The following is a 19,796-nucleotide window of genomic DNA, read 5'->3' on the forward strand; positions in this document are numbered from 1 at the left end:
ATCCTGTCAAGATTAGAGGTAAAAGTATGACACCCTGTAGACAAAGTATTGTCAGACATGAATTTAGAAATGGGATGGACAATACATGACCGAGTTTGTTTTCTGAGAGCAATGGGTAAATTGAGATCAGCCTGTGCAGGCTTATCAAAGGAGGACTCAAGATTACTTGAAGGCATTACCTGATCAGGAGTGGATGAAGACTCATGGTTGCTTGGATCTATCACCAGTTCCGACTCTTTTGGTGCCTCAGGTATGAGATTCTCTATGTCCTTTAATTTTGGCTTTCTTGAGTAGACAAGTATCTCCTTGTTATATTGTTTTCCTGTATCTCCCCCTAAATTCAAGTTTTCTTCTGTATTTGGCATATTAGAAGCACTTTTCAAGACAGGCTCAGTGATTGGGATAGGTTCAATGTTTGGGACATGCTCAGGTTCAGTAATAAAGGTATTGAAGTCCAAAACCTGAGCTTCTTTACTACTCAAAGTCTCCCCCTGAAGCGAGGGCTTTTGAAAGTAAGGAATAGTTTCAAAGAAAGTAACATCAAGACTAACAAATACCCTTTTTTGTTTCAGGATCATAACATTTGTACCCTTTTTGGGTAGAAGAATAGCCAAGAAAGCCACACTTGAGGGCACGTGGATTGAGTTTATGTCGATGATGTTTATGGACAAAAGCAGTACAACCAAACACTTTGAGAGGGAGATTTGAGCTGAGACGAGAGTTTGGAAAAAAATGCTTGGAATTTTTGAAGAGGTGAGGCAAAAAAGAGAACCTGACTAGGCATTCTATTAATGAGATATGTAGTTGTGAGAATGGCATCACCCCAAAACATTTTTGGCATATTGGTAGTAAGCAACAATGCACGAGCTACTTCAAGGATATGTATGTTTTTTCGTTCGGCAACCCCATTTTGTTGGGGGGTGTCGACACAGGAACTTTGATGAATTATTCCATGTTCTTGGAGATAATTTCCCAAAATACAATTAAAATATTCAGTGCCATTATCTGTACGAATAATTTGAATTTTTGCGTGAAATTATGTTTGAATTATGGAATGAAAATTGATAAACACAAAACGCACTTTAGTTGTCTTTCAACAAGTATACCCAACAAATACAAGTGCGGTCATCAATAAAAGTAACAAACCATTTTGTGTGGGTACGATTGAGAGTGCTAGACAGGCCCCATACATCACTGTGAATCATAGTAAACAGTGAGGTTGGTTTGTATTTGGACTTTGGGAAAGAAGTACGTTGGTGTTTTGCAATTTCAAAAATCTCACATTGAAAATCGAATGATGTTTTATTCAAACAAATGGAAGGAAATAACTATCTCAAATACTGGAAATTGGGAAGACCCATTCTAAAATGCCATTACAAAATACCACTATCCTTAGGAACAGATGCAGAATCACAAATAGCAATTTGACGATGTTCACTCACATTAGCCTCCTCAAAGTAGTAGAGTCCCTCACACTCCTTAGCACTGCCAATCATCTTCTCCGATGATAGGTCCTAAAAAACACAATGAGAGGGAAGAAATTTACCAGAGCAATTGAAATTCTTAGTTAACTGGCTAATGGATAGTAAGTTGCAGGATAAATTAGGAACATAAATAACGAACTCCAGTGTGATGGAGTCAGAAAGTCAAATATTTCCTTTGCTTGCAACAAACGAGAGTGATCCATCTGCAATCTTAACTTTCAAATTTCCAGCACAGGGTGAATATGATGAGAAAAGATGATAGGCATCGGTCATGTGGTCAGAGGCACCAAAATCAATAATCCAAGGAGTTTGGATCTAGTGGTTATACTCAAGGCTTGCAAAAAATTACCTCTTTGGGCCAAAGAACCAGAAGAAATATTTGTGAAGACTGAACCAAAGTCTGAAAGGTAGAGAACATCTTGTAGAGTTGTTCCAACTACTCAAAGTTAAATGCACCGCTTGAATTGGAACTATTACTACTTTTCTCCCCTTGAGGTCTCTTGGCTTAATTATCAATCGTGGGTTGGTAGCCCCGATTTTTGTGCCCTTGCTGTGGCTTCCAATCGAAAATCTGGTAAGCATTTTCAGCATCGGAGTATGTCACACGCACCGCATCCCACACGTCCTTCGCCGTTAGGAGAAACAGGTATATTTTGCCAATGGCTGGCTTCATAGAGTTTATCAAGCATGACGTTATCAAGGAGTTCTCAGACCGCCACTTCTGGGATGCCACTGCATCGGTAGGAGGTGGTCGTCGAGTCTCGCTAGTAAGAAAGTCGAGCTTTCCGTTACCGTGAATAACAAGCTTGATTGACTGTGCCCATTCTTTGTAATTCTTACCATTGAATTTTTCAACAATAAGATGGACTGGGGAATTCTCGAATACGCCAGCCGAGCCCATGGAGGAGGTTATCTCTAACTCTCCTTCCTAGGTTGCCGACTAGCTGGACTCATGGCTGTCTCCTTTTTGGGCAGCCATGGATTGCTTAAGGTTTTAGAGTAACCCGAGCTCTGATACCATGTAGAGAATGAGAATGAATCAATTGTATATTCAATTGTGTATTCTTTACATACTCGAGTCCCTATTTAACATGCACACAGAGAATAAAATATGGAAAAACAGAAGAGGACACAACTTGCAGTTGAGATGTGTGTAGTTTAGCTTCGGTGGGGGGTCTCAATTTATAACCTCTGGCTTGTGGCAAGATCTCGATCTCATGGTAGGTGGTGGTGGCTCACCCACCATGGTAGGTGGTGGTGGCTCACCCACCATGGTAGGTGGCCGTCATTCACCAACTGTGGTCATCGTTCACACTATTGGCCGTCAGTCCACACTTTCTCTCTTCCTCTCCTCTCCTCTCCTCTCCTCTCGACCTCACTCCCTCTCCTCACTGTAACCCTAACATTCTTTCTGCCCCGCCTCTTCTCCTTGCTAGCATCCCTAAACCTTTTCTCTCTCATATTCTTGCCTTTTGTCCCACCCATTCCTTTCCTTTCCCCTATATCTTCTCTCCCTCCCCTCCTATCCTACCGTCGCCAATCGCAGACGCGAAGCATTCTGTGTGGATTGAAAGGAAATTTGTTGACCTTGTTATAGAAGGGGAGCTTTTCAACATTGTTAGATTCACAAAGTATCATAGAGGTTGTCGCATGTCTATTTTCTTGGACCCTAAGGAGTTTGCTTGGTTCGTTTGAGCATGGGAAGTGCTATAGGCTGCAAGTGGAACCTCTTCCTCTTGGTTTCACAAGATGAGTAATAGGGATAAAACCCTATCGCAATCCCTGAAATCAAACAATCACAATAGGTTCTTAACCCTTATGAAGATCAATAGCAGCAGTTGGCGACATCTAGTCTTCCTAGATGGAAAAAAGTGTCCAACGCAGCTGTTGTCATTGGCAGGTCTGCTTGCTCCCTTCCTCCTTCTGGAAGCCCAAGGCTAGATCAACCTTCAGTCCCCCTTCCTGCACCTCAAACCTAAATTGCATGAAGCCTTCAGCCCCTTTTATAGCTCCTTCAGCTCTGATGAAGCCAGTGGCACATCATAGTAGGTTCTTAACCCTCATAAAGACCAATAGCGACGGTCAACGACATCTAGTCTTCCCAGATGGAAAAAAGTGTCCAACGCAGCTGTTGTCAGCAACAGACGCCTGCTCCTTCCTCCTGGAAGTCCAAGGCCAGACCAACCTTCAGTCCACTTCCCGCAGTTCAAACCTAAATTTCATAAAGCCTTCAGCCCCACTTATAGCTCCTTCAGCTTTGGTGAAGCCAGTGGCACACCACTCATGTCCACATTGTGTCAACCCCCATTGTGGCATATCCTTGCAACTATTCACCAGAACCAACGAGCTGCAAGAGCCACTTGGGGCAGGGAAGAAGTTTGGAGGCTCACGATCCTTTGCAATTGTTGAGAAGAGCAGGAACTCCCCTGTTTTTGGTATTTCTGGACTAAAGCCAGCCAAGCCCAAGCTTTTCTCCTCTTTTGTCGGTCTTGGGATGGACTTGAAGAAGGTTTATGGCAATTTGTTCGAGGGAGATCTTCTCTTTGGGCTCCCAGCCTTAAAACCTTCTCCACCAGCCGATTCCAATGCTTTCAGTTCCTTCACTCAACATGAAGGTCCAGCCAAGACTGCAGGGTTGGTGGCTGATCTATGGAACACACTCTCATAGGTCCACCCTTCCCCTCAGCTAGTGGCACCCCAAAATACTGAGAACATGCAGATTGCGACCTCTGATTTACCCTTTATCCCAGCCCCCACTCCCCCTTTTAAGGCTTTGCATTTCAGCCCTAGCCATACGGATGTGCAGGTCAGCCCCAATTTTGTGGCGTTGATTGGTTCTGATCCAGAGAGCACACAATTTAAGGAGCAAATTTCTGATTGGGTGTTATGGAAGGTGAAATTGGTTAGCAAAACTATTGGGGTGTCCTTTGATGGGTATGAAAATGGGGCTTTGATATTGTTTAGAGGAAATTGAGAAAAAGAGAAGGAAGGAGACACAACCCAATTCCAAAAAACCCACAGACTGCAGTAGGAAACTGGACACAAACATGGAGCTAAAACATCTAGAATGTCCAGTTAATTATGAAAACTGAGATGTCCAAATTTGGTGGAGGCTAGTAGCAGCCGGGGTGGCATGGTTAAATCATGTTAAGGAAAATCATATCTTGTAATGTGAGCAGGCTAATGAAAAAACCAAAAGAAGTCTTGTCAGACCCTTTCTCAAGGATTGGAGAAGCGATATTGTCTATTTACAAGAGACTAAAATGGAAAATATGGATCATCTTATAGCTAGAGATCTTTGGGGTCAGGAGACCTGCGGGTGGATTTCCCTTGGTGCTGTGGGTAGAACTGGCGGCATCCTTGTTATGTGAAATCTCAATGTTGTGGAGATGTTGGGGCATTCTATCAACTCCTTTTCAGTCTCGTGTTTGTTCAAAAACCTGAAAGACAACTTTCTTGGGACTCTCACCGGGGTCAACAACCCAAGAGGAGGACCTCATAGACACCTTTTTTTAGCAGAGCCCTTGGAAATTAAAAGCCTATGGGACCTCCTTGGCTTATCAAAGAAGATATCAACATGGTGTCGTTTTCCCATAAAAGAAGTGCAGGCAGAAGGGGCTTTTACTTGGTTCAACACTAGAGAGCCACTTTCTCAAGGATTGACAGATTCCTTATCTTGGCGAATTAGGACATTCACTTCCCCAAAGCCGCTAAGGACTCCTTCCCAATCTCACATCCGATCACTTCCCTATTCTCATTGACACAGGAGGCGTCAAATGGGGGCCAAGCCCTTTATGCTTTGAGAACATGTGGTTAAAGCATAATGGTTTTGGAGACCTCATTAAGAACTAGTGGTCCTCGCTTTAGGCCAAGGGGAATGCCAGCTTTGTGATAGCGTAAAAACTATAGGGGTTGAAAGAAAAGTTCAAGGTGTGGAATAACAGCACCTTCGAAATTATTCAGGAAAAAAAGACTACCATTCTCAATGACATCAAGGATTTTGACAAGAGAGAGATGGATCAAGGCATTAGTACGGAGGGTAGGGCAAGAAGTGTATTGTTGAAGAAGGAGTTATCTGTGATCATTAGACTTGAAGAGATCACTTGGAGGCAAAAATCTAGAGCCTTAAGGCTTAAAAGGGGGATTGGAACACTAAATTTTTCCACCGGACTTTGAATGCTCACCACATGCTAAATACTATTTTCGGCATTGAAATTGGGGAGAACACCTTGTTTGAGGAAGGCGAAAACAAAAGGGACATCTGTGAGTTTTACAAAGTCCTTTACTATGAAATTGAAAGTTGGAGAACTATTGTGGATAGCATTAATTTTCAAGTCTCTCAGCCATTTCAAACCTCTCTGCCCCCCAACCGCAGAGTGGCTAGAGAGACCCTTCAAAGAAGCTAAAATCCTACAAGCTGTCAAAGATTGCAATGGAGACAAAGAACTTGACCCATATGGCTCCTTATCCTTTTCTTAGTCAAATTGGGACACTCTCAAACAGGACCTTATCAACACTTTTGAGGATTTCTTTAGATTAGGTAGATTTGCGCACAACATCAATGCCACTTTTCTTACATTGATTCCAAAGAAATCTAGCGCCTTTAATCAAGAACTTTCTTCCAATTAGCCTGGTGGGGAGTATGTATAAGATTCTTGCTGAAGTCCTCACTAAAAGAATCGAAGGAGCCATTTTGAAAGTTATCAAGCATCTCCATTCACTAACATGCCTTTGTGGCCAAAAGACAGATCATGGATGCAGCCCTCATTGCTAACGAAGTGGTAGATACCTATCAAAAATAAAGGAAAATAGGTGTAGTGTGTAAGCTAGACATAGAGATAGATTTTGATCACATCAACTGGAACCTTCTTCTTTATCTTCTCAAAAAAATGGCTTTTGGGGAGCGGTGGTGCAGTTGGATTGCCCATTGCATAAATACTCCAAGTTCTCATTGCTCATAAATGGGTGCCCTGCTGATTCATTTTGCTCCTCCATAGGACTGAGACAAAGGGATCCTTTGTTTCCTTTCTTATTCATTGTGGTGATGCAAGTGCTGAGCCTCAAATTGGAAATAGCCACCGATAAAGGCCTCAGAGTTGACAGAAATGGAAGGTCTTTGGAGGTCTCTCATCTTTCATTTGCCGATGACACCGTCATTTTCTGTGAGGACGACCCTTTCCACATTCTAAATCTACAACACATTTTAGCAACATTCGAGGCCGTTTTAGGTTTGAAAGTAAATCTTGGAAAATGTGAAATTATTCCAATCGGTGACAATTCAAGAGGACCTCTCCTTACAGGTCTCTTGGGATGCAAATTAGGACCTTTCCCTATCAACTACCCCGAGTTACCTCTTGGAGCCAAATTTAAAGATAGAGTTTGGGACCCTATTATTAAGAAGTTCAAGGCTAACATGATGGAAAAGGAAATTTTTGTCAAAAGGTGTGAGACCCATTCTTATTTAAAGCACCCTGTCAAATCTTCCGGTTTACTTCTTGTCACTCGAAACTTCCGAACTCTATTGCCAAAATACTAGAAGGGATTCAAAGGAGGTTCCTTTGGGGGAACGTGGGGGCAGACTTCAAATGGGGCTTGGTCAAACAGCCGATCAGCACAGGAGGCTTGGGTTTAAAGTCCCTTCACATCTTCAATAAAGCCCTTGGAAAATGGTTGTGGAGATTCATGATTAAGAAGATCACCTTTGGAGGAAATCATTGCCATGAAATATGGGCTTAAGCACAATGAGTGGATCTCTTGGTATAGCAAAGGACCACACAACACGGGTGTGGAAATACATTAGGAAAGGCTAGAATGACTTTTCCCCCTTCTTAGATCACAAGTGGGCAATGGAGACAACATTTATTTTTAGCACAATGCATGGAGTTATCCAAAGGCTCTCAGTGTCTCATTTCCGACCATTTACAATATGGCTTGTGATAAAGATGCCTGAACTTCAAACATCAATTCAACGGTTTTTTTGGAATATCCCCTTTCATAAAAATGTGGAAGACTTGAAACTCCACCGGCTCACTGATTTCTGTAGTCACCTTTACAAGATCCAGTTTCAAAACACTCATGGCCTTCCTATTTGGTCCTTAGACAAAAAGGATGTCTTCACTGTCAGATCCTCTACAAGAAACTTTTTCTCCTAGAGTCAAACAACATTCACTCCCCTTGGTCTCAATTATGGAAGACAACTACCCCTACTAAGCAGCTTATGGTAAGATCTCAATTCTGGACAACTTGCAGAGAAGCGGGTTCTCCATTGCCAACATATGTGCCCTTTGTATGGCCGAGGCAAAATCAGTTGACCATAATCTTCTCAATTGCCCCTAGACTAGAATTCTTTGGAATGTGGCTCTGACTCTTATCGGACAATGGTGGGTTACTGTTGATTTGTTGGAGGGGAGCTCTAGGCCGAGAGAGGGGTTTGGGCAACAAAGGAAAAGAGGAAGGCTTTGCCTCTCATTCCTCTCGCAATTTTCTGGTGTGTTCGAAAAGAGAGGAATAGAAGAGTTTTCAAAAATTTAATCTCAATACTTTAGTTTAGCAAAGAGTAGGGATGCACTATGGTACTAGTTGGCATAGTGGACTTGTAGCAAATGAATTCAATGTAATTTTCGATTTTTTTGACACCCTTCAAGATGATTGATTTCTTGTACTTTGGGTTGGCATCCGCTTGACTCCCTTAAATATACGCTATCTTTACTGATTTAAATTTTTTTTGAAAAAAAAACAAGAAGAAACCCCCTTTTCAAGCCCTTTCCATCATAATTAACCGAACTCCACAAATTCGCTATTCCCTTTGACCCTTCATTTTTGACTTCAACCACCATCCAAATGCACTTCATTTCCTCCAATTTCACTAATCTTGAAATCCATTTTATTCAAAAAACTTTGAGCTTCCAACTCCTCCTTCGAAATCTCCTCCACTAGTGTAGGCCAAATTCCATCCCTACACTGAAACTTATTCACCAATCGATCATTATCAGAAATAGAAACTCCCTCTAAAGTCCAAACCTTCCAACTGGTGACTTCCAACTGGTGGATGGATATAAGATAAATCCCTTTTTTCATCACAGGAATAAAAAAATGTACCCACATTGCTCTCGAATCTTATCCAAATACAACCACTCAACTGCAATCAAAATCACTAATATTATCACTTTCTGAATTTGAAAAATCCCCCCATTTCTTAACCACCTTACCTTTTCTAGTCTCATTACTACATCTTACATTCTTCTTAGCATGAGGGACTTCCACAATACTAAACTCTCCTTTAGAATCTCTCCTTAGTAACTTTGTTGATGACTCACCAAAATTCTCTCTCTTATCTTCAAATAACTTCTTCATTTCAGCACCCAAACAAGATGCCTTTCGACAAGTATAAACTTTATTACCTCCAACTTTATTAGTATAAAGACAATAGAAACCATATTTCTCCCCCAACCCTACTTCTTCTTGTTTATTCTTTTTCACACCACCTTCTTATACATCTTCGGAACTAGACACAATTTTATCACCACAATCTTGATTCAAATCTAATTTGCTAGCATCCTAGGCTTCCTCCAATTCTTGAAAACTAAGAAACTCTTCCCTTCCCATCCAAAAACTTACACACGTTCATCCATCTAAGCGACATCCAGAGCTTCGAAATACCCATTCAAACCAATCCAAAACCCCCCTTTTCATTTGACGTAAAACTCCCGTCAGCGAACCAAACCACAGCTTCTTTGGAAAACCTAACTCACTTGTTACGTGAGAGATTGTCCTTGACCACAAGCAAGGACAAGATCTCCCCCACCTTGTCTAATCGCAGATTGAAGGATTTGGATCGCTCAATTCAACATCAGCTATCACAAAAAATTCCATAACTTCGAATGCACGAGGGAAGACTTCAAATACAGGAGGGGCAAGAAATATTTTGCAAAAGTAAGGCTAAGAAGGGACCCCTATTGAATAAAATTTAGACAAATAATCAGACAGATTATAAAGGATTAGACATGCTTGAAGGGCGTGGAATGAATGCACTCTCCAAAGGATTGGATACCTCTGAATATCAATTTGTTTTTTTAGTGCTATTTGCATTATATATAGCAGGCATTCAAGTTCCTACATTTTCCATTTACACTTGTTCAGCTACTCTCTTGCCTGTGACCCTTCAACTTCCCTAGCTTCATCAAGTTAATAGCATAGTATGGTGTTTGGGCTAAAAGGTAGAAGCTTCAAAAGTTAGCCCCTTGAACATTGTCTGAGGGTTATAGGAAGAGAAATTTGGTGTCTTAAAAGGCAAAGCTTCAAATAATTATGATATTGATAAAGTGCTGGCATTTTCTTCTTTAAATGAGTATCTATGTTAGACCACTTCAATAGTTTAGTTACTTGAGCTAGCAAAGTGTCCTCAAGCTAGGGAAGGGCTTTTCTTTCCTTCCTTCTGTTTAATTGGGTGTATGGGAATGACCCCCTCACAATAGGGTTGGAAAGGTGGGCAAGTGTGTGCAAGCATTGTGGGGAATCTTTTGGTATTCATGTCCTTCCAAGTTTGTGGGGTTCTTCAACCACCTTGTTTTTTTTCCACACAAAATCCATGTCACTGAAACAAAACAGAGAAAAAGGTGAATCTTGCTGTGTTGCATAAGCATCCGATCTGTGGTATTATATTAACCTATCTCGCCATCTCAATCACAAAAGTATATATGACTTGATCCAGTGGTGATATGCCCAGATTTTATTTTTCAACAATTTTCACTTCAGCTAGGAGTTAATCTTTTATTTTTTAAGCATATAAAAAGATAATGCTTTGTTCAAAAGACCATAAAATATTCTATGCCCAGTAATCCGGAAGAACCTGACCTCACAGATGGCCTATGCTGTCCAGTCTATGAAATTCCTTAATGCATTCAGAAATATATATATATATATATATATATATATATAATGGAAAATAAGTTGCAAACAAAGAACATAAATAAGAGTACACTAGCCCAGATATCTCATTTGGCCTAGGATGTGCTATGGCAAAGGGAATATTTTGAACATACATAAGAGTAAGGCAGGTTATGGCAGAGAAAAAAGAACAGTTCCTCCAAATTGTCATGTTCTGAATTCAGTACTGATTTTGAATTTCTTCCTTTTTCTACAGGAAATAATAGTTCCTACCTGGGACCAACAAATAAACCACTGAGTCTGGCAACTTGTGCACGCCATGCCTGAGAGGGAGGAGCAACTGAATCAACAATCACATTCCATGCTAGGCAGATGTAATAGAAGCAGCAATATGCAGTGTACCTGATGTTATCAAGAAGTTCCGTGAATCTTTGGGTTCCATGTTCAACTGGAGGCATTCCTGGAGAATGCTGTAGCCATCCGATATCTTCTGCAGATCCACGAACAGTTCTCCGAGCCCGCTCAATAAGTCTGAAAGCAAACATCAGCATGATTCATGCATATGAAGGAACCTCAATTACAAGTACTGTTGTGTATGTTAAAAGGCAGCATATACAGGAACACACATACAAAGAAAAAGCAAAAGATGTCCAATTATTTAAGGAAAAATGAGATAATCTGCTGCTAAAAAGCAATGCATCTGCAATTAGTCCATTGTGTTTTTCAGCTGTAGCAGTCAAAATGAAAATTTTTTGTTCCATTTAAATGCTCATTTTTCCTTCTTTTCTTTTTTTTATCTTTTTGTAGAGAATTTCATGAAATGAACATTTCAAAATTCAATTAAAATTTTTTCATCATGAATTTTTATATAATGACAGCACTCTGCAGTCAAAGAAGTTCAGTCACATGAAATTTAGGACTGCATTGAGTAACAACTAATAACTCTAATGTTTGAAAAGTATGAGATAGCATGTAACACAGCATTATCAATTGGTTGAGGAAAACTATATGAGTAATATACATTGCAAGATGATGTGTCGACCTCCATTCTGTAATTTATTCCTTTCCACTCTTGATAAATTTTTTTGTATTATTCCTTTCCTCTCTTGATAAATTTCTTTGTATTTCTTTGTTTAATAAATGGAGAAAAAAAATAAGACGTGGTATCATTCAACACTCAACACATTTAACTCAAAAACACTTCCATTTATTTAATTTGCTTATTGAAGATAAATCCAACCCATTCCATATTGGACATTAAATCTTGGAATCAGTTAATATTTTGAACCACGGATTTCCAAGTCCCAAAATTTAAAGTTATCCTCAAAGGAAAAGGCTTCCCTCAAATTTAAATATGCCATCAAAGGAAAAAAATTTTCCATTTTCAAAGGGAGAAATAACAAAAAAGAAAAGAAAGGAATAAATAACTAAAAGCATCCATGAAGTGCCCAAGAATACAATTGACATACTATGAAGTTAAAGAAATGTTTACAACTTCCTCAACTAGGTCAAACCGCCCCAAAACAAATGTAAATATAAAATCGACCTTGTAAGTCGCATGATAATGGGCTCAAAGCTTACATTCTTGCAATGTAGTCATCCTTCTAAGACAAGAAAAGTGGGACTTCACATGATTAGAGAAGGCCGCAGAAAATTTCAGAAACCAGATTGTCGGCACATCTTTTGGTACCACCAGGTAGGTTTTTATATCAGATGGTAGGATTAGATTGAAGACCGTAAGATTCTACTAACATTATAAAAATATATAAAAAGATGCATTTATTTGTTATTTACATAAATTAAAATATTATAAACCCAAAAAATTACCTAGTAAGTGTTCAAGACTAGGAAAATAGCGGTTAGCATATATTGCAGAGTCCTCATGTAACTATGAGACTCCGTGTTCATATTGTTGCATTCCTAAAGTAAACAAGCTTATAATGAAAAAGAATAACTACCTATAGAAAAAAAAGAAAAAAAAAACACATAATTTCCAACCTAAATTAATCAATGAACACCTTCATTACAATATAACATGAGCATCTAAAATACATGTTATATATTATATATATAAATAAATAGCAAACAAATAACAAAGGCCAAACTATCAAGCTTGCTCATTAACATTTGTGTTAACACACTATTTGGTTTATTAGTATTACCAAGATAATCATGGGTGACTTTAGGAAGCCCATTATTAAAATCATCATCACCACCATAATCATTATCATCAAATGAATAACTGTACTAGATATCTATTTGACTCCCCTAACTAAATATTCGCATTTGAAGTTTGTACCACTTAAATAAACGCCAATATAAAAACAAACTTTTGAGTCCATAATTTTGTTAATATTAGAAAAATCAAGTTATTTCCTATGTTATCCATTCCTTGTACAAGTTATATAAGACAAACATTAAGCCTATTGCACAAGTAGTTTGGTAAATTTTTTTTAAAAAAATATAATATATTGTAGGATCATATAATCCAACCATGATCCTACTATAATCCTACTTATCTTGCCAATCCTGCTACTGTCGCACTGCAATCCCTAATTCCTAACAACCCTTGTTACATGAGGGTTGGTTGTACTAGCCCCAAAGTTCTAATACAAGGTGTTTTTTTTTTTTTTGGGTTAAAGAAAAAAACTTCTCATAATCCTCCTAATTAGAACCAAAACACATGCACAAAAAGAAAAAATAGATTAAAAACAAAGAAGAAGAAAGCAGCAACATCAAACTAACAAAGCTAGCCAATCACGCCCACATCCAAAAGCAACTTGACAAATAAACCCACAGAAAAGCAAAAAAGACAATCCAATCCCATATCAAATCAATAGGAAAAATATGATATTGGAAAATACAAGAATTTTCTCTCCAACCAAAGCCCCCACAATATATAAAGATATAGGTATAGATACAAAAGAAGATATCATAATAAAGAGGAAAGAACATTCATAAAGGAGAATAAGAAATCCTCCTATGAAGAAAGAGAATTAAAAAAGGAAAATATTACAATCAAAATAACAAAGCTTGCTAATCGTTATGAAAGTTTGCAGTTCACAGGAGTTTGCAATTCACTTGTCAAGAAAGTCATTCATAGTCAGTCTATAAAAAATAATACCCTTGAAACATGGAAATTCCATTTTGGAAGGTAAGAGCTGATTCCATGGGCCCACTAGAATTTGAAGATGAATCCCGAGATAAGCTCCTACTTATTCCATCATGTACGGCTGGAGCAGCAGTTGCAACATTCAATGATTCAGAAAATGCAGAATGACTTCCATCTGAAGACAGATTATCACTAGGCCAAGACCCTCTACTCTGTCCAGAGGAAATTGTCACCAATTCCTGTGCATTCTCACTATAATCTGAAGATGAAGGTTCTGCAAAAAGGGCAACAGTTATCAACCAATCAAAGTTTAGATGCATAATGTAACTGAAAATAAGATAGACTGTGGAACAACCTATTTACTTTAATAGCTCAGCCTTGTAGAGAAAGTTATTTTTTTCCTTTTATATAGTCCTACACAAACAACTAATAGATGCATAAAACACCTATTGTAATGCCATATTTTGAGAAAGAAGGGGAAAAAAAAAACTAGTATAATGTCAGATGTTGAGGAACAAGAAAGAGCAGAAAATCTTAAAAGAAATTAAATTGAAGTTATTAGTTGAAGGAGTTGACAAATGATGCAAGTTCAGCATACACTGCCTGACCGTACAAACTGCATTTTATGTTCTGAAAGCTGTGTCTGCAAGTAAAAATGTGATTAAGATGTCGGAATACTTACCGCAACTGATAAGTCTCATTCAAAATTTAAATTTCACTAGATTGTGACGATAGTAAAGGAAGATGTCTGTAAAAGCAATAGGACAGCATAAATGGTTGGGTAAAAAACATTCCGTTGCATAAAACTTTATATGATGATGCTTTTTTCATCATTGTTTCTTAATGACACTTCAATCTTATACTGAATAAAAAAATTTATGGTTGAATATTAAAAATCAACACAGGTCAGACTTGCAGGCCATTGCAATCATCGCTTCAATACTCAAAATGTTGAAATGTGAAATAATGAGCTGTAGTTTGAAACTAGAATAACATATACAAGTGAAAAATTAGATGAAGACAAAGGCAATCAGCTTATTATAGACATATTCATTAAAATCATTCTTTTCTTTTTCTTTTAGAGTAATAGCACTCATCAATGTTCAGATTCTCAATTCAGCTACACTTACTTTTCGGATTCGTTGTTCCTTGTCATCCATTTTGATCCAGATAACATAGTTGGTCTTATAGTCGTCTCTTTCCAAGACGAAGGCTTTGGTTTGGCTGGTGGTCCTCAATAGAGTTAACACCAACAATCTGCAGCAAACTAGAAGATCTTTGCATTGGATGAGTTTAATGCTTGGAAATAGTTCAGAGGATGTGTCTAACTTGTTTATTCATTCTCCTCTTCCTCCTCCTCCTGCTTTTGAATAACATGCTTTTTTCTATCCAAAAATAATAATAACAATGAAGATTGGATAGCAGAGGGGAAAGAGGAGAATGAATAATTGAGCATATCAGGGATCAAGGATGTTATATTGCAGAAGTTTACATAATGAATGATCTGCAGAGTCTGTTACAGAGAAGATTCTTCAAAGTGAACAATCATTTTTGTCTCTAATGGTGCTCAAAACCAAAAGGTTTTTTTTTTTTTGGGAGTTGTTTGGGAAAGAGGGAAGACACCTCATAGTTAGGGTTCCAAAACCCGCAAAATGAAGGATATTCCCGGCTAATGAGTGAAATAAGGCAAAAGAGGAAGAGAAGAAATATTTTAATAGGCTGGCAAAGGCAGACAAAGGTGAAATTATCACTCGAAAAATTGTGGCTAAGGGATTGGAAGTGCTTTAAAGAGGAAAGGGGCTTCGTTGAGTTGAAAACTTTCAGCCAAAGTCTGCAGGAATTGGAGTTGGCATTGGTGGGAAGCTTAAAGAACGAATTTTTACTAGCAGGAAAGAGATGCAAAAGCAGGTGGAGGAAACTTGGAGTTTTCATAGGGTTCAAAATGTTTCATGTTAATGGTTTGCGGTTCCTATTTGTGCTCAGAAAAATGAAAGATGCCAAGAAGTTGTTTCAGAGGAAACAGAGATTACTGGGTTGGTGGCATCCAAAGGCTGGTACATACAGAGAAAGGATCAGATTAAAGGAGATCTGGATTTGCCTATTGGAATTTTCTGTCCATCAGTTGGAGGAAAGAACATTTAGGGTGGTTATTTATGTGGGAGCCTTGTGACCAGCACAGGGTGGAGTTTAGATGTGCTCGGATGAACATCAAGCTTGATGGCAGAACCGTGAACCACCACAGCAGAGGTAGGTGAAATGGAGAGGCTGGTGTTATTCTATCACATCATGGACAGAGTCAGCAACTACAATTACCAAGGGGGCACATGTGGTCATTGCAAGGGGAGGGATCATGGCAGGGGTGAGGTATGAGGAAGCAATGAAGCATAATGGGTGGCAAACATGTGGAGGACATCTGGAACCCCATTTCAAAAATCAAAAGAAAATTTGAATTTGATATCCTGCAAGTTAGGCCAAGCAGGAGACATTTTCTGAGAGGAATTTAGACTCAATAAAAAGAAACAATCAAAGCTGCAAATGAGGATTGGGCTGATGTACCAGGCCCTTCTTTCTCACAGAAGCCAGCAGAACCGGACAATGATGCTGGGCTGCAGGTTAGTAGGCTCCACTTGCCAGACTCTGGGGCTATCTTCTAAGAGGTCTGGGAGGGAATTGAAGAAAAGGAGCAAACACTCATACTCATTTCCTTTTCCATTCCTTTCAGCTGACATAACAAAGCGCTGGATATGCACAAAGTTAGGGACCAGTTCTTAGAAGGAGCTGGTCTTAAAGGGGAAGGAAATTCTTCATTACAAGATGAGACTGGTGATAGTGAAGATATCAGTTGATAAATGGCTTCTTCAGGTCAAAGGAGTCTCAAAGGATTCAAACAAAGTAATTTTTTTGGGATGGTAAAATAAGAATTTCATCAATAGATTAAGAATATACAGCCAGGACTCAGGAGAAAAATACATCTCCTTAATAGAGTCTGGAAAATCTAAATAAAAAACAAAGAAAAAAAACCGGAAAACAAAAAAAAACAAAAAAAAAAAAAACAGCACAAACTAACAATCCAACACATAATGCCAGTCACACTAGATATCAGAAAAGCTCACCCCCTTAAAATTCCCCTACTGAGCCCAAAGAGAAGCCAAATAATGTATCTTTTCCCAAACCAGAAAAATACGCACATTATGCTCCATCAACAACCCCCAAAAAACTGCAAAGAAAGCACATTTTCAGGGCGCTTGCCTTTCCTTTTTCCTGCCAAAACCTACAAAATTAGCTGCCAAAAAGTCCTCCACAGCCTCTGAACTCGCTTAACATTCGCCTAAAATACCAAATAGCTTATTCCATACCCTCCAAGCATAATCACAATGAATAAACAAATGTGATGCAGATTCTGAACAGTTAAAACAAAGAACACAGACGTCTAGAGATAGAGTCTTCAAAGGTCTCCTAACCTGCAGCGAGTTATTGGTAACAATTCTATCGAGTACAACCAACCAGATAAAAGCCTTGATTTTAAAGGAGACTTTGGCCTTCCAAATGGATCTATAGAGAGGAAAAGATGAATTAGACCTAATGAAAAAACCATAAAAAGATTTGCAAGAATATTCCAATCTTGAACAACTCTCAACTTCTCAATATCCATCTAGATACAATCTTGTTCAATCACATAACCAAGGAATTTGATACTCCTTTGAGAAAAAGAGCACTTTTCTCTCTTCCTGTAAAGTTTGTTCTCCTATGGCCTGTAGAACACCTTTCATAGATGCACTTAATATTTCTTTAGAGTGGAATTGTAGACAACAATGTCATCCAAGAATACCACAACAAACTTGCCAAGGTACTTGTTAAGGCCTGATATACATTGTTGACTCACAACCTAAAAGCTTAAGCTTTTAGGTAAAGTGATAATCTAATGTGGCATCAAAGCTGGTTCACAGAAGGTCTTGGTTCTAGTCTTGTTGCCTGTGTTTATTTGTGTTGTTTTTAAAAAAATCAATGTATCCTTTGTAATGGGTGTTATTTATCATGATTCATATCCTCACATGCTGCCAAGCTGCACGTGCAGAGGAGTGTTAAGGCCTGATATACATTGTTGCCCTGTAGCCTAACAACTTAAGCTTTTAGGTAAATTGGTAATCTAACAATACTTATGAAACACTTGATTCATGAGTGTGCAGAATGTTGCTGGTACATTCGTCAATTCAAAATGCATCACCAAGAATTCATAAGCTCCACACCACGTGATGCAGAGGCAGCATCAAGGTTCCTCAACCATGGGAGAAATTAGAAAAAATAGAAGAAAGAAAAGGGAAGGGAGGAAAGAGGGAATACCGGAGGGGGGGGGGGTTCACATTCAATTCCAATTCACATTCATCAATAACCACCTGCAACATGGCTTTCACATGCAATTTATAAGAAAGCTCTTCACATGAAATTACACATAAACCTCTTCAAAATGATTTTCTTCCCACTGTAGTGGAAGACATATATGTTCCCATGTCCTTGAGTTGCACCCAAATCATCTAACCACGGAGTACATGGCCAATCTTCATTGGTATGATATCACACGAAACATTAGCCAAATATTCACCCATTTCGATAGGAACCAAACATCTCTCGCAAACATGTATAGTAGGTTTATCAACCCAAGATACCACGTAGGGCTCTGGGTGAGGTTCTGGATGAAGCTGCATTCAAGTGACTCCATTTATGGAAACCACATTAATTGGACATCTTCCATCAATGATGATTTTGCAAACCTTTTCTCCGCATTTGAGAAAGGTGTAGAAAGCTTGAAATTGCGCCCAAAGTTTGGCCAATGACATTCCTTTTTCCTATAATTAGTCACCATGTTGCTGAATTTATGCATATACATGCTGCAGCTATATATCACAACCCTTTAACACAATGTCCCACAAGCCTTACTCCCACTTTCTCAAAACAACCTTTAATTCACCTTGACATTGATTGTCCTGCTGAAATGAAACAAATTCACATAGAAAACTCACAAATTACAGCAACAAAACCTGGTTTTTGATGCTGGCAGTGACAATTTCTAGGGTTTCATGCCAAATTATTGCGCTTACAATATAATTTATCCGGGATCAAAATATCAAACTGCAAATCAAATTATTGTGGAGAAATTCAAAACATTGTGGCTGCAGGCAATTTCTCATGAGACAGGAAATTGCAGAAGACTCTGGGAGACTTTCTCAAGCACTTTGTCGGCATGGTCTTAAATTTCCACGAAATTGTCGAAATTTCCAATTTCGGTCATCCTCAAAATCGAAATGGCATTCAATTTCCGTCTTGCATAATTTCCGTCGAAATCTCAACGAATCATCCGAAATTTATCAAAATCTTGAAATTTTAGCGAAACTTGTCGAAATTTTAACTATACGATGAAATTTCGTCAGAATTCAAATGAGAAATTTAGGAGTGAAGTGAAATTTCTATATTAATTTATTTGATCAAAATGAAATATTATTACAAGTGCTTTTGAAATTATATGAAAAATAAACTTATAGTAACATTTTATTTAACCATTCATGTCTAAATTATCATTATTAGTATAATAAATGATATTTAAATGATTTATGAATTTCATTTGTATTAGCTAAATATTTTTAATGTACATTATCTTACAAATATGTTTGATACACATACTATTTTACAACTTTTCCACCTCATACAAAACACAGATGTATTTAATTTGTGATATATTAGTCCTAAAACTTATATTATTATGTATGTTAACTATTTCTAAAGTTTCACAAAGAATTCCATGCTTTACTACTAATTTCTATTATTTTTTCAAAACAAAATCAAAATTGACATCGAAATCAAAATTTCTGTTGAAATTTCCGTACTTTTGGAGCTTCGAAATTTGATTCGAAATCGAAATTTAAGACCTTGTTCGCCGGTACGTGGGGCATGTGAGTCCCCGGCCATATTCCGGCGATGGAATTTGAGGCGACTGCAGATCAGTGGGCGGGGAGCACAGTAGTGGTGGTGGTGGTGGTGGTGTGATGAGAAAAACACAAGACACTAGGGATTCTTGAAGGCTGACGGCTGGAGTATGTTTGGCCAGCGCATGGGGGTTCCTCCGATGGCTGGATGGTGATGAAATTTTGAGGGAAGGGTTTCGTGGGGGTTCTGTTTTTGGTGGCGTGCGTGGTGTTGCAAAATCTGGTTGGAAATCATGGTTTCGAAAAATGGGAAAACGACTGGAATTTTATGAAAAGTTCAGAAACTGCAGAATTGCTTTTCAATTTTTATTTTTATTTTAAACTGAAATTTCAGAA

The 19,796-nt window shown here is 38.5% G+C and overlaps 1 protein-coding gene across 2 annotated transcripts in view; it reads right to left on the reverse strand.

Annotated features, from left to right (window-relative positions):
- Positions 1 to 19,796, reverse strand: part of LOC131166396 (uncharacterized) — a 51,515-nt gene that overhangs the window by 21,562 nt on the left and 10,157 nt on the right. For both annotated transcript variants that reach the window (XM_058124912.1, XM_058124911.1), the window contains exons 4-6: positions 13,495 to 13,756; positions 10,773 to 10,901; positions 10,644 to 10,693 (exon numbers count right to left, since the gene is read on the reverse strand). In XM_058124912.1, coding sequence (XP_057980895.1) covers positions 10,644 to 10,693; positions 10,773 to 10,901; positions 13,495 to 13,756 — 441 coding nt within the window. The remainder of the gene's footprint in view (positions 1 to 10,643; positions 10,694 to 10,772; positions 10,902 to 13,494; positions 13,757 to 19,796) is intronic.

The sequence above is a fragment of the Malania oleifera genome, chromosome 10 (genome assembly GCF_029873635.1).
Source record: "Malania oleifera isolate guangnan ecotype guangnan chromosome 10, ASM2987363v1, whole genome shotgun sequence".
Lineage (NCBI taxonomy): Eukaryota > Viridiplantae > Streptophyta > Magnoliopsida > Santalales > Ximeniaceae > Malania > Malania oleifera.